We start from the raw sequence: 26,164 nt of genomic DNA on the forward strand, positions 1-26,164 counted from the left end.
GTCAAAGAGAGGGCACAAATTGGTCAAAATTACCAAAATATTACCGATATTCGACCTTCTGATAGGTCCATTTCACCGAATCAGACTATGACTTATAAAGCGAAATGCCTTGCATTACCTATATTCAACCGTAAAATTACTTCAACTTTATTCCCCACTTACCTTCTTTCGACGTCGATTCGACGTAAGTTGGGCTTGGTCGAACAGACTTTTGAACCTATCAGAAGGTCGAATAAACGTAATTTCGCCCTATTTTGCTGCTTGGGATAGCCAGTATGGAGGAACTCTTAGGAGATACAGATACTTACAAGATTGTCTCTAGAGATCCAATTAGAAAGGTAACAACTCGGGTTCGAGAACTTTTGACTAGATGGAGGAAATCAGAATTCATCTCAGACTCATTGTACAGATGGCTTTATTGTAGTGACGGAATTTTGCCGAGAGAGTACGGACTCCCGAAGATCCACAAAATTAATTGTCCTCTTAGAATCATCGTTTCATGTGTGGATAGCCCGTTGTACAATTTGGCTGCTTTTCTCCATAAAGTCATGTTTAATAGCTTTCCTAAAGGAGATAGTCAAGTCTCGAATAGCTTTGACTTGGTCAAAAAGCTATCCGAAACCCATATTAGAGAAGATTATACTTTAATGTCTCTTGACGTTATCTCTCTTTTTACTAACGTGCCTACGGAAATGGTTATTGACAGCATTGCAAAAAGGTGGAATTATATTTCCGAGAGTTGCTCGATTCCGGAGTCTGAATTTCTTCAGGCAGTAAGATTGGTATTAGAATCGACCTTTTTTGTTTTTAATGGAGTCATATATCAGCAAACCTTCGGTTCTCCTATGGGTTCCCCTTTGTCACCCATAGGGGCGGATATCGTGATGCAAGACCTGGAGGTTAGAGCGCTCGGAAGCTTGAAGTTTGCTCCTTCTTTTTATAAGAGATACGTGGACGATATTGCAATGGCAGTGCCTCTTAATGAATGCACTCACGTATTAGAAACATTCAACTCATTTCACCCCAGATTGCAATTTACTATGGAGATCGGTGTGGGTGGCAAATTGAACTTTCTAGAGGTCACCATGTTTCACATAGGCGAGCATTTGCAATTTGACTGGTTCCACAAACCCACTTTCTCCGGAAGATATTTAAATTTCCTTTCTCAACATCCACTCTGTCAGAAAAAGGGCACGGTCATCGGTTTGATCGATCGAGTATTTATGCTGTCGCACCCAAGATTTCATCAAAAAAACATAAGATTTTTGATCCAAATTCTGATAAATAATTGTTATCCGTTGGAATTTATTTTTGGGACGATACATGAGCGCTTGAGATTTTTACTTAATGATAGACACGTTACTAACGATGAGAGCATTGATAAAGTTCCATATTTCACGATACCATATGTTCCTGGGTTGTCTGAGAAATATAAAAATTTAACCAAGGGTCTTAATATAAAGCTCTCGTATTTCAGTCTCAATAAATTGAACAGATTTATCAGAGTTTACAAGGATACTCTCCCTGGATTATCGCATAGAAATGTCGTATATAGAATTAATTGTAATGATTGTGAGGCTTCCTATGTCGGTCAAACAGGGAGACAACTTTTAACGAGAGTTAAAGAACATAACTCGCATATCAGAAGGAGTGGTGCGGGCCATTCGGTCTTAATAGACCACAGATTGCAGTATAACCATGACTTTAACTGGAAGGACGTGGAAGTATTAGACCGAGAACCGTCCCTTAGTAAACGCTTAATATCAGAAATGATTTACATAAAAAGGCAAAGAGAAGGTTTAAATTTGCAGACGGATACTGAAGATATACCAGAGATATATATTAGTGCTATTGTTACGTCCAACCCCGGGATTAAGATGTGAAAATCTGGAAAGCAAGGAAAAGGCTAGCCAGAGGGGTCGGGGGAAGGGAGGACGCAGCCAGGTACTTACAAATGTCGCTCGCAGGTACGCGCTCGGAGACGCGTGGCGCGAGCCGAACGCACTTTTATGACTCAGAAAGGGTCAACGTCTGTAAAGACCTTAGGACGCCTTTCATGAGCGGTGCGACCGTCGGTCCTTTTTCGAGTCAGAGAATTTAATCCCTTTAACTCAGGATCGGACCTCGTGCGATTTCGAGAGGTGGAGGAGTAGGGTTAGAGGTTTTTTAGTTATAAATCTCAATGCAGTTTGAAATTAACATTTAACGTAAGCTAAACATTTTATTACAATAATATATTCTATTACAATAATATAAGCTAGGTGAACAATAAATAAGAATTAAGCAGATAAACTGAATATAAGTGTGAATGTCGGATATGTGTGTAGCGTGTGTAGATTCTTCTCGGGTGGTACATAAGTGCGGGGAGGATTTTTAAGGGAAAACCTATTTGGGAATGGCCATTCTGCCCGCCATTATCACAATTATTTAAGGAATAAAGTTACATAAATTTAGCTAAATGTAAGAGTGCGTGTAGTGTGTGTTAAACTAAAATTAAGTCACAATTAAAACAAATATATGGAGGTGTTTGCGGGGTGATACAAGAATTTATGAATGGAAAGTAAGGATACCGCCATTGAAATAAAATTAAATTAGTTGTAGGGGTGGGGTGTGTGTATTAAAAGAAATAGTTAGTCGAGAGTAATCATCTCGGGAACGACTACTTCCTCGTGGTCGAGAGTCGAGGCGGTCGAGGAGGTCGGGGACGGACTTCGGGAAGAGGAGGGGGAATCGGGAGGTTCTAGGAAGCGGACTGGATCGGGGTTAACGGGGACCACGCGAGGCAAGACCACGCGAAACGGACCCACACGGCAAATAGGGCGACGTTCGACTAGTGGGCGGGAGGGTAGGACGACTGGGCGATAGGGCTGAATGGTAGTGGGACAATCCTGGTTTGAACAACCAGGTTCATTCGTAGAAACTACTAGGGGCGGTGGGGTGGCGAGTCGCGGAGGACTGGCGTTGAGCCGCTCCCGGGGGAGTTCGACCTCCCGTCGCGCCCGCTTGTTCTGGCGATTTCGGTGTCGCCTAATTGTGCGGAGATTCGGTCCCAGGGCTTTCGGGTCCACTAAAAATATTTACTTATTCTTAGTCAATCTCTCTCGGACCCGGTCGGAAGTGAACAAAAGGAAATCGTCGAACTTAGGGGGGGGGGAAGGTCAGTGGACAGTCTGGGCCCACGACAACGACGAGACGCCGGGAGCCAAGTCAGGCCTGCCACGACGTCAACGACCGCTGGGAACTCGATGCCTACACTAACCGACCCACGAGCATAAGCTCAGGGAGGTCAGTGGACCAGCTGAGTCCACGACAGCGGCGAGACGCCGGGAGGCAAGTCAGGCCCACGACAACGCCAACGACCGCTGGGAACCTGATGTATACACTGACCGGCCCCAAATATATAATGACTTTCCAAGGGACCGATAATCGATAGACCGTTTAAGAAGGGGGGGGGGGCAATAACGCGGAAAAACCAGGATCAAGAAATTTACGGGACTTACTACTTGATGAGTTCAAACGAATGGGTTTCTTCTGGGTGTCGCTGGTGGATGAGTCGGAGCGACTGAAGTGGTGCTGGATGTTTTGCACAGACTCTAAGTGCGAAATCGTGACTCGAAAACGGAAGAGATCACGATTATATTGCCGAAATGCAGACTAAATCTTCAGAGGCTTGAAGAGACTGAGAAGTTTTTGAGCGTGGCGTGTCGCAATCTCGGGGTTTATATAGGAAAATGTAGGGAATGGAAGGGGTGGTTTTCATGTGGGGTGTGTCTGGTTTATTGTTTAAAGAATTTCGGGTTGGCGGGATGTTTCTAATTTTGTTTAACGGATTTTTTTATTGGTTGAGATGTTCCTCACCCAAGAGGTAGATTCTTAAGTTTTCGCCTATCCTGGGAAGCTAGAGACGGTTATCGATTTTTGCGGTTTTTCATTGGTGAGCCCCCCTCTTGGCCTCCACTGTCTTATTGGGGGTGTAACCCATCGGTTTCTTTCCAGTGACGCATTTGTTTTTCGGCTATCTCCGATTTCCTTTTTTATTAGGGTTCCTTACTTATCTCGCGACCCTGTGTCTATGTTGACAGACGATCGATACTTCTAAATTTTAAGTGCAGTTTTATTGCAAACAGAAACTTCCGCCACGTGCTCTTAAGATTTCTAAAACCACGTATTAGGTTTTGTTTCTGTTTGTCGGAACATCGCACGGCCAGTTTTGAGTGAGTCGCGAGATATAATACAGATCCCCATCATCCCTCGTCTCAAGTTAAGGCTCCTTCCTGCGCGTTGTATCGCCGGATTTATAGTTATGAGCCAGACGAGGTTGACAAGAATCTGGTCACTATATTCCCCGTCTGTTAGTAATTTATCATCTGAGAGGTTGCTTTTAGTTGCCCAAGCAAATAGGTAGTTTGATCATAAAAAAAAAAGGAATGCGAGGAGATCTAACCTCACCCCGATCGATAACCGTCCGTACTTGGCTTGTTTATTCTAATCTTAGGGCTATCTTAGGCGCATAAGGATTCCCGCGAAAAAGGGATATCGTGGAGTCTGCAGGACGTAACAGTATCGAGGGACTTGTTAAAGTTTAGAATTATTGTTGTTACGCGGACTTGTTTTATATTATGCGTGACGTTTCCCCCCGCTTCTTTATACCGTCGATATCTTGTATAAGACAAGCGTGCCATTCTCTGTTTGAACATCCTCTGAGACACACCGATTCCTGCAATTGATTGACGTGGCGTTGCGACTTGACTATCGTCCAGTATGTCAAACCTGTGAGTTACTTGTTTGATACCATTTTGTTATCTATTGTGTTCCTGTAGAAATATTGAAAGAGAACGGCACTCCGAATTTGTCCACAGGCGTTGCGTCACAATGACAAAGACAGTACATCCGTTTGAAAATTTCCTGGCGCTTCAACCAGGAAACTTGTATGCGACGATTTTTTGGAACGCGTCGGAGTGCACATCTAACTGACCAGCGATGATTTGTTGTTTACGGCGGTAGAATCTGTATGTATGTTTGCGACGATAATTTTTATATGTATGATATACGCTGAGGAGGACCCCAAAGAAGGGTCGAAACGTTCGTTCGTTAATTGACTTCGGTATTTGTGACGTCTATTAAGCTGACACAGCCAATTCAGCACAATCGATTAAAATTTATACAGAAATTTAGTGCTCTTTTGTTGCTAATTTGTTGCTCAATTCCCAATTTTGTTGCTCCAGCCGTTTTGGAGAAAATAGTAGCTGTGCTAACTTATGTTTAAAGTTAGCACAGCCATTCAAAAAATTGTGTTAAATAAAAAAAAAGGACATATTCTTTTAGTGCTTTTTTGTTGCTAATTTGTTGCTCCATTCCCGATTTTGTAATTTCATTTTTAAACCCTGGAAACTACCCCCAAAGCTATTTCTCCTTAAAAAAATACTCTAAAATTGCAAATTAGTCAGATATTTAATTAATTATGTTCAAGATTAGTTAATTACGTTTTACTGATTTTATTGCCAACCATTTGCATTAATTCCGATTTTGTTGCTGCACCCTTAATGCTTAAAAACCACCCTTAGCTTATCCTACACCAGCACAACGCCTTAAAATTGTAAATTAAACAGATTTCCGAATTGATTACGTATCCCTGATTTTGTTGCTCGCTATTTTTAACAAATACGATTTTGTTGCTCTACCCTTGACTCTTAAAAACCACCCTTAGCTTATCCTACATCAGCACAACTCCTTAAAGTCATAAATTGAACACATTTCCGAATTGATTACGAATCCCTGATTTTGTTGCTCGCTATTTTTAACAAATACGATTTTGTTGCTCCACCCTTAATTTTTAAAAACCACCCTTAGCTTATCCTGCACCAGCACAACGCCTTAGAATCATAAATTGAACAGAAACCCGAATTGATTACGTATCCCTGATTTTGTGGCTCGCTATTTTTAACAAATACATTTTTGGGGGTGGGGGGGGGGTTGCTCGCATCCCTAATTCTAAAAACCACCCTTGCTATCCTGCACCCTATTTTGTGGCTCGCTATTTTTTAAGCAAATTCGTGATTTAGTTGCGACATCTTGCTGTGATAAAATTTGCATTTTTATCATATTTAGCTGATCACAAGTTTTGTTTTGTAATAATAATTTTGTTATATGTACAGTATATGAATAGTTTCAATATCATGGAATTCCTTATTTTGGAAAGAATTTGTTTTTTTTGAATCCCATCCAATTCCAACACAAAAATATTATACCACTGAATGCCAGGTTAGGGGTTGGAAAGTTTCGTGATGAATTTCATTGAATACCATTGATTCCATTAACGAAATGAATACCACTGAATGCCAGGTTAGGGATTGGAAAGTTTCTTGATGAACTCCATTGAATACCAGTGATTCCGTTAACGAAATGAATACCATTGAACGCCAAACTAGGAATTAAAAATTTCCGTATTGAATTCCATTGAATTTCGTCTAATCTGACAATAAAATGAATACCATTGAATGCCAGGATAGGGATTAAAAAGTGTCCGTGTTGAACTCTGTGGCGGTACGCGCCAATAATAGTACACGCCCGCGCGGTATCTGCATTACCGGCAATTCGCGTCGACGCCGCTAGGCGTCGCAACGCCGGGGCATCTTCTCGAGTTCAAAGTTTCGTCTCGACCGCTATGTAAAGGGACCCCCTACGGTGCCTGACAGATCTTACAAATCTCATTTTCGGGCTAATTGCCCGTCGGCAGTAGTGCGTGTAATGCCCTTAGGCATACACAAAAGCTTACCGACGAACAACGGCGCTTGGTCGCCCAACAGAGGCGCGAGACGTTTCGTAAACCATCTAATGCCATGCAATTCCATAACCTTTACGGATTTCATAGGAGTGGATGGAATTTAAAATTTCTTTTTTGGATTCCATGGGATTGGACCATCTCATCACAGTATATACAGTAGCGCAACTCCTCTGATTTCGTGTTGGCCAAAACGGATTGCGCATGCGCGAAATAAACCACTACCTCTGTCTCTTTTCTTCTTACTCTCTTTCCTTTTCTAACGGATTTAGAGGCACATTTAAATGCTAAGGCGTTAAAGTGCTATAGACAGCTATAGATTGACTTGATAAAAGTCGGAAAAAAAATAGTGTGAAGTGTGTGATTGTAAAGTAGGTGATTGTGAAGAGATTTGTGAAGTGATTGTGAAGTGATTTGTGTATTGGAAGTATAGGAAGGAAAGTTAACCTGTATAAATTTTATACAGGTTTTCTTTTCTTTGAGAGCACTTTGATCTTAGCTTTGTTTCAGATTTTTTGCTACAAGAAGGAACTAGAAAATGGAAAAAACCATTAAAAACTTTAAAAAAGAAAGTCATTGGTGTGCAGTGACAGGATGTATGAGCACCATAAATGTGGAAAAACGACATTTCTTCCTCTTTCCAACAGAACATGATAGGTACAAATACTATTTTAATAATTGTTTACATTATTATTTTATTATTTGCGTAATTTAATTAATTATTCTGACATATACAGGTGGTTGGCATGGGTTCAAGCATGCAGAAGATCAGACTTAATACCGAAAGGCCCCGAGTATGCTCACCGCAATTGTCGATTGTGCCATGTACATTTTGAGGAAGATAAATATAAAATGGTCAAATGTCGAGCTCGCCTTCATCCAGATGCTGTACCAACAAGATGTTTAGAGTTCACTAATAATAAGTAAGTTTTCATATATATTAGTTTTAATTACTTTTTATTTGGAAAATCTATAGTTTTGTGATACTTCAGAATATTTTTGATAGTAATATAAAATAATTAAAAATATATTCTTTTACAGCAGTACTACAGCTTCTGCAGTATCAACGGATGGAATAGTATTAATGGAATATGAAAACAATAATGTGTAAGCTATTTTTGCATTTATCATAAAAATATTAGAAAAATTAAATTTAAATTAACACATAACTCAAATCAACTTTTTTCCAGAAGCACAATAATGGACAACGATGAGGCTTTGAACATTGAACAACACATGTCAATGGACACTGTACAAGAAAAAACAACAAGGTGCGTCAAATAAAAAAAAAAGATATATATATATATATAGGAAAAAAAGGCTCTTGTCCCCTAGGTCCTTAATTCTCTCCATCCATCATATAAAAAGAATTTATAGTGAAGGGGATAAGAGGCTACAAGGGTTCGCAAGCATCCTGTAAAATTTCAGTCTGCTTCAGTCTGCTGGTAGCAATCAAATGCAGAAATACTCAAAAATCAATGAAGAATTTAAAATATAAAAAAATATAAGAAATATCTACAACTCTTTTTTCTATTTTTAAATTTATAATATTTTATAACATAGTGTTAAATTCAAAGAAGATGTATGAATTCTTTTATATTTTTTCAATTATTTTAATGATGTGTATAAAATGGTCTACATGTCTGTTCCGGCATCGAAATTATTGTCCCGTAATCCACACGAAACGTTCGTTGGAAGCATCGCCACAATTCGTTCATTTTGCAGATCATCGCGAACGCTCTCGAAACGAAACGCTTGGCTTAAACAAACACGTGATCGTCACCAGTATATACAACTTCTGCATTTGGTTGCTACTAGCAGACTGAAGCAGACTGAAATTTTACAGAATCCTAGCGGGCTTTTGTGGCCTCTTGTCCCTTCCACTATAAATTCTTTTTATGGTGGACGGAGAGAAGGACCTAGGACAATAGCCTTTTTTTCTTAGAAAAGTTTTCTTATATGATGTACGAAATATGCACGTGTTGAGTTTGAAAACTAAAATCGATCGGTTTAGATATATGGAAATGGATTACGCGCGTTGATCTTCTAATAACATTGAATAATATCGATTTTACGTATCATTTCTATCTTCAAATATTCGATTAATTATTTGAAGTTATTTTTACAAGTGAATTTTGTCCGACGTAAAATATAATTTCATGTTTAATAATCGTCACAATTACCACACATTTTATATACAAATATTAAAACCAAAATTGTAATAGCTCATTTAACTCAATTTTTTTGTAGCAATACATGTTTCAACGTTGGAACGTTTGAGATGGATCTGGATGTACAGATTGCAACTCCATCAACAAGCAGAGAAGAAAATAACAGGTAATAATAAAAGACCAGTAATTATTTTTATAAACACTTACCAAAAACAATATATATAATAATTTTTTTTTCAATGTTTGGAAAATATTTGAATATTGTAATAAAAATAACATTCTTTTAATTATACCTTTTGCAGTAACTTGCAATTACCTGAACCTGAACGTGTAATGAATAATGATGCTGAAATTGCTGGACCGTAAGTTTTATTTATTTTACTTCAATCTATATATCTCTTTAGCCCGTATCAGACTACGGATTGGGATTGAGATTGGATTAAAATTTAATCAATCAGAACAGAGAAAACTGATCTCAAGTTTAGTAAACTTTGCTCTGATAAAATTTCAATCCAATCTCAATCCCAATCCGTAGTCTGATACGGGCTTTACTGTATTAATTTATCATCTGTTTTTGCAATCTGTAAGAAATGTAAATATTTTGTGTGCGCAGGAGCACATCTGGCACATGTACGAAGACCCAGCAAGCAAATATGTCTTCCGACAATTCTCCTCGAAAGACGAAACTGAGATTGAAGAATAAGAAGTTGAAAGCGCAAGTTAAAAGTCTGCGAGAAACGATTAGACGGTTAAGAAAAGGTAAAGTGCCTAACTCCAAATAAAAAGCAGCAAATGCGGAGGATGCGGATCAGTTTGAGACTCTGCGTACATTAGGAAGTAAGTTATTACCTGTAAGGTTTGCGAGATTGTTGTCGGTACAAATTGATGCGCAAGTAAAACGTAGTTGTGGTAGAAGGTACGATCCTGAATTTAAAAAATTCGCATTATGTTTATATTTTTTAAGTCCGCGAAACTATAGAGAATTGAAGAAATCAATTCCATTACCCTCAATACGTTGTTTACAATCATTGACTCAAACGTGGAATATTGCACCTGGTTTAAATAATAAAATTTTTGATACTTTAGCATTAAAATTAAAGTCATTGCCTCCGATGGATAGACATTGTATTTTATGCGCGGATGAGATGAGTTTAAAATCTCATTTATTTTATAATGTATCGCGAGATGAAATTATTGGGTTTGAGGATAATGGAAAGGAAAAATCATCTGTACCTGCAAAAAACGTTTTTGTTATAATGGCACGTAGCATTGCAGGAAATTGGAAACTTCCTTTATGTTATTGTTTTGTCGAAAGTACATGTCGGAATCATGATTTAAAAAGTATAATATTTGAAACAATAATTAAATTAAAAATGAGTGGTGCAACAGTACATGCATTAATAACAGATATGGGATCTAATTTTATCCATTTATCTCGCGAGCTAGGAATTTCGACAAAAAACTCGATCTTTTTAGTTGAGGAGGAAGAAGTACTTTACATTTTTGATACTCCTCATTTATTAAAAGCAACACGTAATAATCTCCTAAAGCATGATTTTCAGTTTAATAATAAAATAGCATCATGGACTCACATTGTTCAATTTTATATGAAAGATAGTAAACAATGGATAAAATTGGCACCTAAATTAACGAAATGCCATATTGAACCCAATGGTTTTCAAAGAATGAAAGTGAAACTTGCTTGACAAGTATTTAGCAATCGTTGCGCTGCAGGCATGTGTACACAAATGTCTCACGGTTTACTTCCAAGTGAAGCAGTTGGAACCATTGATTTAATAGACCATTTCGATAAATTATTTGATATTTTGAATTCTTTTACTGCAAGTAGCCCTAAAAAATATGGTAAAGTTTTTACCGGAAGCAAAATACAACAACAGTTTTTAGAAGAAATGATATGCTTTTTGAAAAGTATTAAAGTCATTGATAAAAATGGTACTAATGTAAAAGTAAGATGTTTTGAATGCTGGCAGATAACGATTAAAAGTATAATAAAACTTTGGGAAAAATTAAAATGTTACAATTTTCCATACTTGAAAACACGTAGGATTAATCAAGATTGTCTCGAAAATTTTTTTGGTTCGATTAGACAACAAGGTGGTAATTCTTTAAATCCAACACCTATACAATTTTAACGCGCTTTCAAAAAACTGTTCAGTATAACATTTCTGAAACATCCAGATACGCAAAATTGTGCTCCAGATGGAGATGATATGTTAAGTCTAATTGGGACACCAAATTCTACTTCATCTACCGTATCTGAATCTGTTCCATCTTCAACGCGTATAATTTTAGACATCCCAAATCATGATTATTATACAATGGATCTGCCAGAAGAAAATGCATTTAAATATGTATGTGGGTACCTAACAAGAAAATGTTTAGAAATACATTCATGTGATACATGTATAGACTATGTAAATAAAAGCAAGGCTACTTTTGATGATACAACGTTATATTCTTCATTTCGAGCTTATGAAAACAATGAAACAAACATGTTCGGGAACTTAAATGTAGCAAGCGATGATTTCTGTTTATATATACATAAATTAGAAGAAATATTTGTAACAAATTTTGAAAAAAATTGTTTTTAGAAAAATATTGGCAGTTACTTATTTCAGCTTGTGCAAAATATAATTTTTGAACCGCCGTGTCCGCATTTTCCTAAAATATTTCTTATCAAATTATTTTTGCGTATGCGTATTTATTATACATTATCAGAACATAACAAATCATGTAAGAAGAAAGAAAGTAAGAGGAAAAATAGAAAACTTATAAATATTCTACATTTATAAAAAAAACTTTTTTGATCTTCACTTTTTATATCTGTATCTAGCCTTGTTTTTATAAGTATTTATGTAATTATATATTCTTATATTTATATTCATTATTACTATTATTATATTATATTATTTTTGCTTTTTGTCTGTCTCTCTTTTCGATTTGTATCGAGGTGGATCGAGTAGCTGAGATACGAATAGATGAGAGAGGTTGGTGAAAAGAAGCTGAAGAAGTTTGTGTATTATTATTAGTATTACAATGCGCGAATTATATATTTAGTTTTCAATATTAATAAGCCATGCAATTTTTTTTGTGCAATAGCTTAGCATTATCAGTAAAATTTTCAATAATATGTATTCTATTATTTGTAAAAATTTATTTAAGTATTTATATAAAATGTAAAAATTTTATTAATATATATTATAACTACATATTATCGTATCATTAAAAAATTGTGTTTATTACTACAAAAAAAAATGTATAATATATATTTAATATATAATATATTGTAAAATGTGACATGTTTTATAAAAATAAATAAATGTATACATTTAAAAAGTGTTATATATTAATTTAAAATGTTTACATAATTTCTTTGTGTGTATACTATGTGTGTATACTTTTATGTGAGAAAATTAATCTATATATATTATGTGTTATATACTTATTTTACATTTATTCCTGACTTATTTTATATAATATATATTTATATATAACATATATATATACTATTATTATTAGTATAATATTTCATATATTAGTATTTATATTTCATTATTTTGCATCATTAACAATTCATCTATTATTTATGTAATATTTTTCAATATTTTTTAATTTCTTTCATTTTTTTGCGCGCATTGTTAACATTGTACATCGTTAACAATAATTCTGCATAATTTTTATTGAAACTAACCCAGCAAACACAGAATACACCTTTGATAGCAAATTGTCGCCAAGATGGCATCAAATTCCAAATTTAATGCTATCTTGGCGACAATTTGCTATCAAAGGTGTATTCTGTGTTTGCTGGAAACAGATATAGTTGTATCTCGCGCCAACTGCGTTAAACTAACCTCAATATGGGCTAACGAGTAGGAAAGAAAGAGATGACGAAGAGAGAAGTGAGACAGAATACTGCTTTATTTCGCGCATGCGCACTCCATTTTGGCCAACACTAACATCAAAGGTGCCGACCGAGAGTTGCGCTACTGTATATACTGTGATCTCATTTCGAATCCCATCTAATTTCATCTAATTCCGCCAAAAAAGGGATTCAAAGGTATTAAAAAATTTTAATACCTTTTAATCCTTTTGCGTTTGCTGGGCTGTTTTCTGAACTCTAAACGCTGGCCACAAACACGGCTAACTGAAAACAGTACATGTTAAATAATTAACTAAATTAACATAGAAAAATGCGTGGCAGAAAGATCACAGGCTGCACGGAAAGCACGAACAATGATATCGTACGATGCACTGAACGATATTAAATGTAAGTAAAAATTTATGATTATGATCAAATTTGATATGCAGTTATATGCAGATGTAATTAGGATTCATCATGAAAAATTGCGAGAATAAATGTATGAACTGATATTATTTGTTGTAAGATATGGATAAGTAATGAACATTCCATTTCGGTAAACTGTAAAAGTTAGGGAATAGCATTAGAAAATAGCATACTTTATGCTAACGTCTTACCTCCTCTTTGGACTCCAATAAGTCTCTCACAAGTATAGTAATTCTTGGTAATAAAATCGCTCTACAGTCCACATTTAAAAAAAGCGGACTGTGGACGATGTCATTTACCGTCATCATTTTTTGTTTAGTTAATCTACCCGTTGGTAGAGTCACGAGTAAATCTGTTAAAATTGTGCTTAATTGCTTGCCGCTATAAACTCTTAATAAATGAGGTATCGTCGTTGGTAGGTACTTGAGACAGGCGTCTTGAACCAACAGAGTACCATCTGTTTCATGACTCATTTAACGATAGACCGTAATAGATCAGTTAAGGTTTGTGAGAATTCTTCTTCATCCTGATTTAACCTTTAAAAATAAATTACGAATGTCCATTAAAAATCATGCATACTTTTTTTGGAGTAGATATTCACAGCCATATTTATTATATTGTCGTATTTAGACAATTTTATAAAACGTTTTATTAACGATTATATAACGTGTGAGAAAAAAATTGTAATGATAAATAAAACGTACTCAGTAAATAAAAGACGAGATTCGACAATAAATCTCATGCAGTATTGGAGACTTTTCATTGTCTTAAGCAATAAATCTCGTTCCTGTCCATCGCCGTTGTTGACGTTATCTATACGCTTGTGTAATACCGGAATTAATGTCTTATATGCAAGAGTTGCAGAGAAGCTCTCAGAAATATATAAATCTAATACTGGTTGGAAGTACTGGTACTTTCTATCGGATACGAGTCCGATAATATATAAAACCCAGCAAACGCAAAAGGATTAAAAAATATTAAATTTTTTTAATACCTTTGAATCCCTTTTTTGGCAGAATTAGATGAAATTAGATGGGATTCGAAATGAGATGGTTCAATCCCATGGAATCCAAAAAAGAAATTTTAAATTCCATCCACTCCTATGGAATCCGTAAAGGTTATGGAATTGCATGGCATTAGATGGTTTAGGAAACGTCTCGCGCCTCCGTTGGGCGACCAAGCGCCGTTGTTCATCGGTAAGCTTTTGTGTATGCCTAAGGGCATTACACGCACTACTGCCGACGGGCAATTAGCCCGAAAATGAGATTTGTAAGATCTGTCAGGCACCGTAGGGGGTCCCTTTACATAGCGGTCGAGACGAAACTTTGAACTCGAGAAGATGCCCCGACGATGCGACGCCTAGCGGCGTCGACGCGAATTGCCGGTAATGCAGATACCGCGCGGGCGTGTACTATTATTGGCGCGTACCGCCACAGAGTTCAACACGGACACTTTTTAATCCCTATCCTGGCATTCAATGGTATTCATTTTATTGTCAGAATAGACGAAATTCAATGGAATTCAATACGGAAATTTTTAATTCCTAGTTTGGCGTTCAATGGTATTCATTTCGTTAACGGAATCAATGGTATTCAATGGAGTTCATCAAGAAACTTTCCAATCCCTAACCTGGCATTCAGTGGTATTTATTTCGTTAACGGAATCAATGGTATTCAATGGAATTCATCACGAAACTTTCCAATCCCTAACCTGGCATTCAGTGGTATAATATTTTTGTGTTGGAATTGGATGGGATTCAAAAAAGACAAATTCTTTCCAAAATAAGGAATTCCATGATATTGAAACTATTTCAATCCCTTTTTTGGACAGAATGGAATTCGGAAAGTCCTTAATTGAATTCCTGGCAATCCTGTTTTAATTCTTTTCAATCTTTTTTCGTTTGCTGGGAAGGCACTCAAAGACCATGTCATCATAGACATCACTGTCTGAATTACTCATTAAGATATTAAATAAAGCATCCAAAACATCCTGGAACGTAATAATTTCAATATAATTTTCCCTTATAAAAACATTTTTTATTATGTACGTAATCTTAATTTTCGTTAAATCAGATTTATTTTACCTGCAGAAACTTCACTATTTCCTCCCCGTCAACTTTCATTGAAGCAGCCAAAGATTCTTTTAAGTCCGTATTGTGCGATGCCCAATTAAGTAAATCTAATAAGTCTACATTCTGGGTTAATTTAGTTGAGCAAATATTGGTCGCTATCAAAAAACTATCCGTAATGCTTAATGTTAGCGATCCTAAACTTTGCTTTTTCTCCATGTTTAATTCAACCTAAAACACAGATAAAAATAAAGAAAAAATCAGTGATATATTTGTATAATTTTTTTTTCAGAGAAAGATTAGTTTTTAACATAAATTCAAATTATACAATCTGTTTGGACAAGCTCGCGCACAAGCCTGAACTCTAGACTTAGATGAGGAAGGAACAAATGAAAAGAATCCGTTTATTGAGAGAGAGATTACGTTTCATGATTTATATGTAATTCAAATCAAAGTTTAAAGTGGGCAGAGCTACACAAAGAATACCAACATTTGTTGCATAGGAGAAGGGAAACTGCCCTAAAACCTTCCCAATATTCGTGAACAAATCAATGGTTATTATAGAACAGTCCTTTCTTTAAATATGTATCATAATATACTTTGAGGTTTACTGAAGTCTTTCCTTATCATATAAAATCTTCATTACAAGAAGAATTGTTATAGTAGATTCTCGTATAAGTTCCTTTGACGTAGTCAAGCTTAAAATTAATTGTTCTTCTCTAAAGAAAGGATCGTTTGAAACATAAACATAAATCAAATAATACAAGAATATCACTTCAGATAGAATTTATATAATCTAGGAAATAATGCATCAATCTTTTGTTTTAAATACCGAATTACTATCGTCAGTCTATTCAGGGATGTTATTTGTAATGTTAATACTGATTGAGTATTACTAAATAAGTGTCGAAGTCTCTGCAAAGCATTCTACTACATTATGAGCGATTACTACAACATAAGCTATATTCACGACATGAACAACAATAGCAAAATAAGTGATATGTTTTTCACTGAATTTACTAAACTAAATCTTGTACTAGACAGTCTTCGATTGACACATTAATTCACCACAGCATGAGCGTAATACTAGATAACTAATAATTCGCAAGATATTTATGAGAAGATTATAAAGTAATTGAATAAGAACTTATACAGCAACGCACGGAAACGGTTATTCGATAATGTTATTACAATGCCAGAAACGATCTATATATTTCGCAAAGAGCGTATTCTCATTTCATATGTAATACAAAGAAAAGTACACATAGCTCGCAAATTAACAAGAGATATTGTCTAATTAATGAGAAAGAAATAATCGTACAAAAAAGAATTAAAGTTTTTACTTGTCATGAAAATGGTTGCAACCAAACTATTAATTATTTACTTTACTTTAGACTGAGCTCATTGTTATAAAATTGACTCGAAATGAATTGTGCACAAACCCGAAATAAGAGATGAGGATAACTTTCCTCCCCAGAATAGCAAGGATAACCCTCCTCAGATGAGCATAGGATCCTTTGATCAGGATTCCTAACGTAACGTTAGATGAACTTCTAACGTCTCTACTTGCTATTATGAAATGAGTGGTTACCTTGTGAGCAAAACAGATAAATAATTAGAGCTTGTCTTACAGAGCACGCCTCAGACTTTCTTTCCTCTCGATGTATAAGTAGCTGCTTGTATTCAGCTTGAACAGGATTCCTCGAACGTTCCAGAAAATGGCTGCCTTTCTCGAACCTTCCACGTGCCGGTATGGCTCGCCAGGATGTATCTCGCTGGCTTCCTCTCAGTGACGATCGCTGTTGTCCATGAGCTTTTCCGATCCGTATATGTTTCACAATTATCTTATGTATCGCACACTAATAGGCCGATCTCAAATACTTTATGACTTAACTGCGAAAAGATGATGCAATTATGCGACTCGAATTTATGTATAACGCACGATGTATCACGCACGGTATCTGCGAGACGACTGTGCTCGCTCGGCCGGGCTGCGCGCCCCTCCTAACATGCTCAAGCATGCGCAGTAAACACGTGCCTCGCCGCTTGGGACGCAGCGTTGTCGGCGCCGCTCGCGCGCTTTTTCCATGAACTACGTAGAACGCGCGGCTTGACCTATCAGATTACAATCGACACTGACGGCCGCAAAAAAGAATAACACAATCTCTCTCTCTCTCTCTCTCTCTCTCTCTCTCTCTCTCTCTCTCTCTCTCTCTCTCTCTCTCTCTCTCTCTCTCTCTCTCTCTCTCTCTCTCTCTCTCTCTCTCTCTCTCTCTCTCTCTCAACTTCAAACACAATCCTTGTATAATTTTAATTTAAATATGAAAAGTAAATAAAATGCAAACAGCAGGAATAGTTCTGCTTAGTTGTTGAAAAATGTATCTGGCACAAACGCTTTATAGCTTATATCTGTAATATATATTAACTAAAAATTAATTGCTAGCTTACCTTATTTTTATTTGGTAGATCTTGCTTGTCCTTCACCTCACTTGAATGCCGCCTATCGCCGAATCTGCTCTCCATCCTGGAAGCAAAACAGTCCACGTGAATGTTTATATGTTGTTCGTAATTTTGCCGGTCCACACTGTACGCGTCGGGGCGCAATAATCTCCCGATCGGAATCAGTCCGTGAACGGAAGAGGAAATTCAATCAACTGAATCGTCGTTGGTAGATAGGAGCACTTTATTTTACAGTTTCGGATTATCGCGCTCGACGTGTCACTCTCGTGGCTTCTGAAGGCTCACTAAATTCCTGGCCGCGACCGAAGAACGGTTTCCGCGCGTGAAACGCGTGATCGAAGCGTGATCAACGGCCTGTCTTCGCAGGCATGGAATGTCTTTGTCTGATTTCGTAAATATTTGATCACGCGTTCCGCACCTGCGGTGACGAGCTTCTAACACCACGTGATTCTCCAAGGACGAGAATGTTAGACAGAGACCCGAAGAATCGATGAATAAAAGTACAAGTTATACGTTGCATGTATGCTAGGATAACTTGGCTCGCCCGAAAATCGGCCAGGAGGTAGACGTATATCGTACGTCCGGCACGTCCTCGATTAACGTTAACGTCAATGATTGAAAGCCACGAAATGAAATATAATAAATTATATGCGAGACGAAAAAGACGAGAAAATTTCGAAGAGAAACGATAGAATTTCATCGTCGTCAGATGATTGCAGATTAATTAATTTCAATAATGGATTTGATAGAATATCTGAACGTCATGAACAGTCTACTTGCTATTTCAAAAATAAAAAAGGATTTAAATGATTTTCTTTTAGCAATAAATCTCACCTCCTGTACTACACCGCACCGCGATGTCCCTAATTTAATTAATTTTTTTGCAATCTTCTAATTCGATAACACTTCAAATTGCAACAATTAAGAAAATAAGCTGAAGATATATAATTAGTAATCCTTAAGATATATGTAGTAATCCTTAAGTCCTAAGAAATTAATCAATCATAGTTAATTATTTTCCTCACATTCGATTGTGATTGATCAATTTCTCACAGCAGATCTTAATGGAACACTTAATAAAGTTGTAGGGTAGTATTTCATTGTCGGATCTTTTATATTTAAGGCCGGCTGGAGTAATCTTAAGAGAGAGAGATGTTATAAACTAATCACTTGATTGTTAGATATAACAGAGCCGTATATATTATCAACCTTAAGCCATTGTCTTGAAATAAGAACCGACTATGTATACTAGCCTTAATTTTACTCATTAATTGTTTGTTGCTTAACAAGGAAGATTTTACAGAAAAATATATTGCTCTTTTTCTTACCTATATAACAGGAGATGAGGTAATATGCGAAATCGAAATATATACGCAAGCCGTCCGCGACTTCTCTGCATATATTTACTTCGTTTACTGTCTTCTCTATGGTATTATTCACTTTACTCCGTTTAGGTTTCTGTCCGTAATATTCTCGGTTCGGAATATTCGTAAACTGTGTCGTAGTACAATCGGAGGAAGAGATCGTGAGGCTTGATGGGGAACATCAGCAGGAGGGTTCTGTCATAGCAAACGGCGAAACTGAAGCCAAGGTTAGTCCAGAGAATGCTCCCAGCAAACGCAAAAGGATTAAAAGATATTAAAATTTTTTAATACATTTGAATCCCTTTTTTGGCGGAATTAGATGAAATTAGATGGGATTCGAAATGAGATGGTCCAATCCCATGGAATCCAAAAAAGAAATTTTAAATTCTATCCACTCCTATGGAATCCGTAAAGGTTATGGAATTGCATGGCATTAGATGGTTTAGGAAACGTCTCGCGCCTCCGTTGGGCGACCAAGCGCCGTTGTTCATCGGTAAGCTTTTGTGTATGCCTAAGGGCATTACACGCACTACTGCCGACGGGCAATTAGCCCGAAAATGAGATTTGTAAGATCTGTCAGGCACCGTAGGGTGTCCCTTTACATAGCGGTCGAGACGAAACTTTGAACTCGAGAAGATGCCCCGGCGATGCGACGCCTAGCGGCGTCGACGCGAATTGCCGGTAATGCAGATACCGCGCGGGCGTGTACTATTATTGGCGCGTACCGCCACAGAGTTCAACACGGACACTTTTTAATCCCTATCTTGGCATTCAATGGTATTCATTTTATTGTCAGAATAGACGAAATTCAATGGAATTCAATACGGAAATTTTTAATTCCTAGTTTGGCGTTCAATGGTATTCATTTCGTTAACGGAATCAATGGTATTCAATGGAGTTCATCAAGAAACTTTCCAATCCCTAACCTGGCATTCAGTGGTATAATATTTTTGTGTTGGAATTGGATGGGATTCAAAAAAGACAAATTCTTTCCAAAATAAGGAATTCCATGATATTGAAACTATTTCAATCCCTTTTTTGGACAGAATGGAATTCGGAAAGTCCTTAATTGAATTCCTGGCAATCCTGTTTTAATTCTTTTCAATCTTTTTTCGTTTGCTGGGCTCCTAGTAATGATAACATTGATTCTCAAACAATTGTCAAGAGTATTCTTGATGATGTAGTAAAATCCGTGGTGCCATTGGAAGAGGAAGTCAGTTTGGAGAACGGTAGTCCGGAGAACAACAGTGACGAGACAGCCGCTGAGAATGACAACATGGTAACTGCAAAATTCACCCATGTGCTGCAAAATGATGCAGTCTTGGTGTTTCGCCCTGGTAACCATCTCCGATAGAAAACGATAAAAAAATTTCTTATCGTTTTTAATACGGTTAGTGAATCGTTTATTTACGGTACTCTATCAGAAACTCACGTTACAAAATACTTGGGATCCTATCGTAAATGTCTTATCAGCTATACATCAGTTTTTATCGTTTTTAATATGGTTAGTGAATCGTTTATTTACGGTATTCTATCAGAAACTCACGTTACAAAATACTTGGAATCTTATCGTAAATGTCTTCTCAGCTGCACATCAGTTTCTATCGTTTTTAATATGGTTAGTAAATCGTTTATTTACGGTACTCTATCAGAAACTCACGTTTCAAAATACTTGGAATCCTATTGTAAATATCTTATCAGCTATATATCAGTTTCTATCGTTTTTAATATAATTAGTGAATCATTTATTTACGGTATTTTATCAGAAACTCACGTTGCAAAATACTTGGGATTCTATCGGAAATTTCTTATTACCTTTATATCGGTCTCAATCAGTTTTTAACATAATTGAAGTTTCGTTTATTCACGATACTCTATAAGAAATTCTCGATACAATACACATGGGCTTGCATCCTAAATTTCTTATTAGTGGTGCATCGGTTTCTATAATTTTTAATGGTATTAAAGTAGCTATAATTGTCTTTTTAATATGGTTAATAGTGAACCGTTTATTTACGATGCCCTGTCAGAAAAAAATTGGAAAAATTTGAAATTTCTCAGCTATATATCAGTCAGAACATCTTTAGATGTTTGCTACTCTGCATGCCACCGGATTATAACCGTGTAAAAGAAAAATAAACCGTATCAGAGATCTTTCTATGATAAAAAAAGAACTGCATTTTTTTAAATAATTAAGCTTCCACCTTTGCGACAACAGCACCAGGAAGCCAAGGGCCAAAATTTTCACGGTTATTAGAGAAATAAAAACAACATTTACATTAGAAACGTCTTATTTAAAATTGCACTAAAATACAAATAAAATATTTTATTATTTTAATCTTAATAACAAATCACACACACACACACACACACATAAAAATACTTCGACGAACTTTGTTTTCGAAGATGATAAGTTGTATGTCGGAAAATCCTGATAAGAAACGATAGATGTGTCGGTTCGGTTAAGTCGTATAAATATCGACGAGATGTCTATCGTTTTAACCTTATAAAAACATATGCAAAGTAGAAGGTTTTCAAACGATTCAATTTATATCATTAATATACGATAGAAAACGAACCGATTTGCTGCCGTACAGAAGATGATAAGTGTATGTCGGAAAATCCTGATAAGAAACGATAGATGTGTCGGTTCGGTTAAGTCGTATAAATATCGACGAGATGTCTATCGTTTTAACTTTATACAAACATATGCAAAGTAGAATGTTTTCAAACCATTCAATTTATATCATTAATATACGATAGAAAACGAACCGATTTGCTGCCATAAAGAAGATGATAAGTTGTATGTCAGAAAATCCTGATAAGAAACGATAGATGTATCGGTTCGGTTAAGTCATATAAATATCGATAAGATGTCTATCATTTTATTCTTATATATCCGTATTAATGCATACGGTAAAATTATTACCATAAATAACGATACATATTATATCGTGTATATACGATTGATTCAGATGGGCAATAATTGTACATATAGAAAACGATTCATAACTATAAAATTTGTATAGTTATTTTCTTATTCGGACCTAAAACGATAGAAACCGATTCGATTCGATTAATGTTTTATCTGTCTTCTAAATATGCAACGATAGAACCGATAAGATACGATTAAAAACGATACAGATATAGCCGTTTTTAATCGTTTTCTATCGGATATGGTTACCAGGGAGAACGTCTTTTTGGTATCTGGAAAAGAAGATTTCCGATTTTAGCACTTGGAATGCGATACCATTTAAACAGAGTGATGACTGTTATCATTGCGACAGCAGTGTTGCATAACATCGCTAGGCGTAATAATAAAGCAGAACCAGATATTGATCCAGATTTAAATTTGCCTATGCCATAGGACGAAATGTTAGCACATTGCAATATAAATAATGGAATAAACAACATGTTGTGGAGAAAATTGTATTAGTTTTCTATTAGGATCTCATCTCATATATTTGTATTGTCTATGCTTATTTCGGACTGGCACCGGCATCAATACGAAACGCGAGGCGTGACGCGTGGTGCCTTTACGCGAATACTCACGACTCTACGAGCCGAACTCGCACAAGAAAGCCTGCAGATAACAGAAATACAAGCAAATTTTGCTTTGCTACGTGAAAAAGCGAGTGAGATGGAAGAATTGAACCAAAAGATGTTCGAGCTAATGGCCGTTGAAGATTCATCAGAGCAAGAAATGGATCAAGAGGTGCAGCACGCCGACGAGTATCGGAAGAAGTATCAACATGCGAAGGTAGAGGTCGCAAGAATAGAGGAAGAGGCGCAGCGACGTAACACAATGCCACAGATGCAGGTACGAGATTACCGACACAGCAATTTGCCTTTTCATGAGAACATACGCGCGTTCAAATTACTTAAGATCGAATTAAAGAAATTCAACGGTGACGTAAGAGAATAGCTACAACTTTGGAGCCAGTTCAAAAATATACATGAAGACATAACCATAACCAAAGAAGATAAATTCCAATATCTGCTCCAAGCGATGGTGCCCGATACGAGAGCCAGTGAATTAGTGAACAGTTACCCACCGACAGCTGACAATTATGACAAGGTGATCGCTAGCCTAAAAAGTAGATTCGGGAAAAACGAATTGTTGGTCGAAGTTTACGTGCGTGAATTACTGAAATTAGTGTTGAATAACGCGATAACGCCGAAGGGAAAAGTGTCATTAGCCAGTGTCTATGATAAATTAAAGACACACATTAGATCTTTCGAGTCACTCGGTGTGACGACCGATACATGCGCAGCGATGCTGTATCCATTGGAGTCCTCGTTACCCGAAGATTTGCTGCGAGCGTGACAAAGGCATACTCAGATTGCGCCGAGAGAATTAGGTGACAGTGCTTCGGCTGTGCCCATCGTTATTACTCCAAAAGATCGACTGACAAACTTAATGGCCTTTCTACAAGCGGAAGTGGAAAACGAAGAAAGAATCGCAATGGCAGTTAGTGGATTTGGTTTAAAGCAAGAGCAGTCAGCATTAAAGAAGAAGCGAAAGGCTGATTCCAATAATGAAATTGCTACGGCTTCCGCACTCCTCGCGACAAAAGAAAGCAAAGTATTGGAATGCATCTTCTGCAATGAGAAACATGACAGTTCGCAATGTGAAAAGGCGAGAAAGATGTCTCTGGAAAAAAGACAAAACATTGTTAAACAAAAAAACGCATGTTTTAATTGCTTGAAAACAGGACACGGCCGTAGATTCTGTAGATACAATATGAAGTGTGCCTGGTGCAGCAAGCGACACGTTCTACTCATGTGCCGAGGAATAACTGCTGAGAGATCGACGAAGAAAAATCCGACAGAAAAGCCGACCATAAAACAAAAGGAAAGTAGTCTGGCGAATCTTTCGCTGGGTACAGAGATTTTTCTCCAAACTCTTTGTGTGAAAATGCGAAATCAAGAAAAGGAGCGTGTCGTACGAGCAGTATTGGATACAGGATCACATCGATCGTATGTTCTTGATCGAACAGCCAAGGAGTTGGATTGTGAGGAAATCGGACAATATAATATAGTTCATCTACTCTTTGGAGGTGTAAAAACTAAACCCCAGCAGCACAAAGGTTACCGTATTCGACTCAGCAGCTTGGACGGCTCGTATGCTTGTAATTTTGTGGCCTTGGGTCAGGAGACCATTTGTCAAGACATCCCCGTATAAGAAGAGGTCCTTGGGTTCAAGAGTTATCTCACAGAAGGGAACGACTGAAGATGTCGCAAATGAAACAACCCATCTCTATTCTCATTGGAGCGGACATTGCGGGCAAGCTTTTAACAGGCAAGTTACAAGAAATTGAATGTGGAGCAACAGCAATCGAAACTCGTCTTGGATGGACCGTCATGGGCAAGAATTTGCAAGAAAACCCCTCTCGTGTCGATCCAGCACTATTGACAGTCTTTATGTTCACCCGGGATGCAAAGGTTTCGGATCTGTAGAGGCTGGATGTATTGGGTATTACCGATCCAGTCCAAACGAAAACTAAAGAGGCTCATCTAGAACAAGTAAAAGATTACTTCCGTCAAACGGTTACGGTGAATAATTCCGGACGATATGAAGTGTTTCTGCCATGGAAGGAGAATCATCCTCCTCTTTCGGATAACAAAAAAATGGCAATCAAAAGACTGGAAATAAATACTAGAAGATTGAAATCGGACAACCTCTTCGAAGACTACTGTCGAGTACTTGAAGAATGGACAGCTGAGGGAATCATTGAACAAGTGCCTCTTCCGGAAGTAAATGACAGCGGCTATTATCTACCTCACAGACACGTATTAAAAGAGAATAGTACGACGCGTCTGAGACCAGTCTTCGATGCTTTAGCACGAGGGATAGACTCGCCTTCACTGAATCAATGTCTGGAAGTTGGATCAAATCTCATTGAACTAATACCGACAATGTTACTACGGTTCCGAGAAAGAAGGATTGGGGTTATCTCTGACATTAAAAGAGCTTTCCTTCAGATTAGTGTATCGCCCAAGGAACGAAATGTGCTCCGGTTTCTATGGTGGAGTAAAGAAGATCCGACAAAAATAACGGTCTACCGACACTGTAGAGTCGTGTTCGGAGTGTCTAGCAGTCATTTTTTGTTGGGTGCTACTATTGAACTGCTTCTGGAGCGAGCACTACAACAAGCGACTAGAGATGAACAGCGTGCCATCATCAGGAAACTTCAGAAGTCGTTCTACGTGGACAACTGTGTGACGAGCGTCGACTCCAACGAAGAATTGCAGCTGTTCATGGAGGGAGCTACTGATGCAATGTCTGCCGGCGGTTTCCTTCTGAGAGGTTGGGAATACTCCGATCCGACGCTGATCCGGGACAGCTCGTCACTACTAGGGCTTACGTGGAATAGAGGCCAGGACACCTTATCGCTGACAAAAACTGCGTTGGAGGAACCTTTACCTGAAAAGAAACTCTGGTCCACGGATTTGGATTGGGATACGGAGGTGAATAAGGAGATCGAAGACATTTTCTGAGAGTGGCACCAACAACTAAAGCTTCTAAAAGAGTTGCATATATTCCGATGGATTTTTGGAGATGAGCTGAGAGAGTGTTCGACGTCCTTACACGTTTTTGTCGATGCCAGCCAAGATGCCTATGCAGCAGTTCTCTTTGCTCGTACCGAGACCTCAAAAGGAATCAAGGTGCATTCATCGAGGCCGAAGCAAGGGTAGCTCCATTGGGAAAATCGACCATAAATAGACGAGCTTCTTGCAGCCACAATTGGTGTCAGACTAATGGATTCCTCCTCGGACGTTCTGGAAAGAAAGCAGCCGGAGAAATTTTATTGGAGTGATTCCTCTACGGTTTTGTTCTGGATTAAACGAAATAAGCAATAGGCCACTTTTGTATGGAACCGAATACAAGAAATTCGTCAACTTACAGAACCTGAGCAATGGCATCACGTACCCGGAACAATGAATTCTGCCGACGTACCTTCACGGGGATGTAGTGCGAAGCAGCTCCTCGAGTCCCGCTGGTGGGAGGGC

General features: G+C 37.3%; 4 protein-coding genes across 4 annotated transcripts; 3 read left to right on the plus strand and 1 right to left on the minus strand.

Annotated features, from left to right (window-relative positions):
- The first annotated feature begins 275 nt into the window (after positions 1 to 275).
- LOC143898260 (uncharacterized) lies at positions 276 to 1,883 on the plus strand. Its single transcript, XM_077407604.1, has one exon. It carries the CDS (start codon positions 276 to 278, stop codon positions 1,881 to 1,883), a length of 1,608 nt encoding a protein of 535 aa, XP_077263730.1.
- A 5,099-nt stretch (positions 1,884 to 6,982) lies between these two features.
- On the plus strand, positions 6,983 to 12,025 carry LOC143898257 (uncharacterized). The gene is made up of 7 exons (XM_077407602.1): positions 6,983 to 7,438; positions 7,519 to 7,704; positions 7,823 to 7,888; positions 7,972 to 8,052; positions 9,032 to 9,118; positions 9,255 to 9,314; positions 9,566 to 12,025. The coding sequence occupies exons 1-7, from the start codon at positions 7,320 to 7,322 to the stop codon at positions 9,732 to 9,734; spliced, it is 768 nt and encodes a 255-aa protein (XP_077263728.1). The 5' UTR covers positions 6,983 to 7,319; the 3' UTR covers positions 9,735 to 12,025.
- A 2,964-nt stretch (positions 12,026 to 14,989) lies between these two features.
- On the minus strand, positions 14,990 to 19,247 carry LOC143898259 (dedicator of cytokinesis protein 5-like). The gene is made up of 4 exons (XM_077407603.1): positions 19,115 to 19,247; positions 17,775 to 17,850; positions 15,342 to 15,557; positions 14,990 to 15,247 (listed from the first exon to the last, which is right to left on the minus strand). The coding sequence occupies exons 1-4, from the start codon at positions 19,183 to 19,185 to the stop codon at positions 15,134 to 15,136; spliced, it is 477 nt and encodes a 158-aa protein (XP_077263729.1). The 5' UTR covers positions 19,186 to 19,247; the 3' UTR covers positions 14,990 to 15,133.
- Positions 19,248 to 23,570: 4,323 nt separating this feature from the next.
- On the plus strand, positions 23,571 to 25,651 carry LOC143898261 (uncharacterized). Its single transcript, XM_077407605.1, has 5 exons — positions 23,571 to 23,772; positions 23,866 to 24,033; positions 24,151 to 24,329; positions 24,453 to 24,518; positions 24,611 to 25,651. Exons 1-5 carry the CDS (start codon positions 23,571 to 23,573, stop codon positions 25,649 to 25,651), a joined length of 1,656 nt encoding a protein of 551 aa, XP_077263731.1.
- The last annotated feature ends 513 nt before the right edge of the window (positions 25,652 to 26,164 follow it).

This window comes from Temnothorax americanus, unplaced genomic scaffold (assembly GCF_048541705.1).
Source record: "Temnothorax americanus isolate GAGA-0224 unplaced genomic scaffold, ASM4854170v1 Scaffold228, whole genome shotgun sequence".
NCBI classification, from domain to species: Eukaryota; Metazoa; Arthropoda; class Insecta; order Hymenoptera; family Formicidae; genus Temnothorax; species Temnothorax americanus.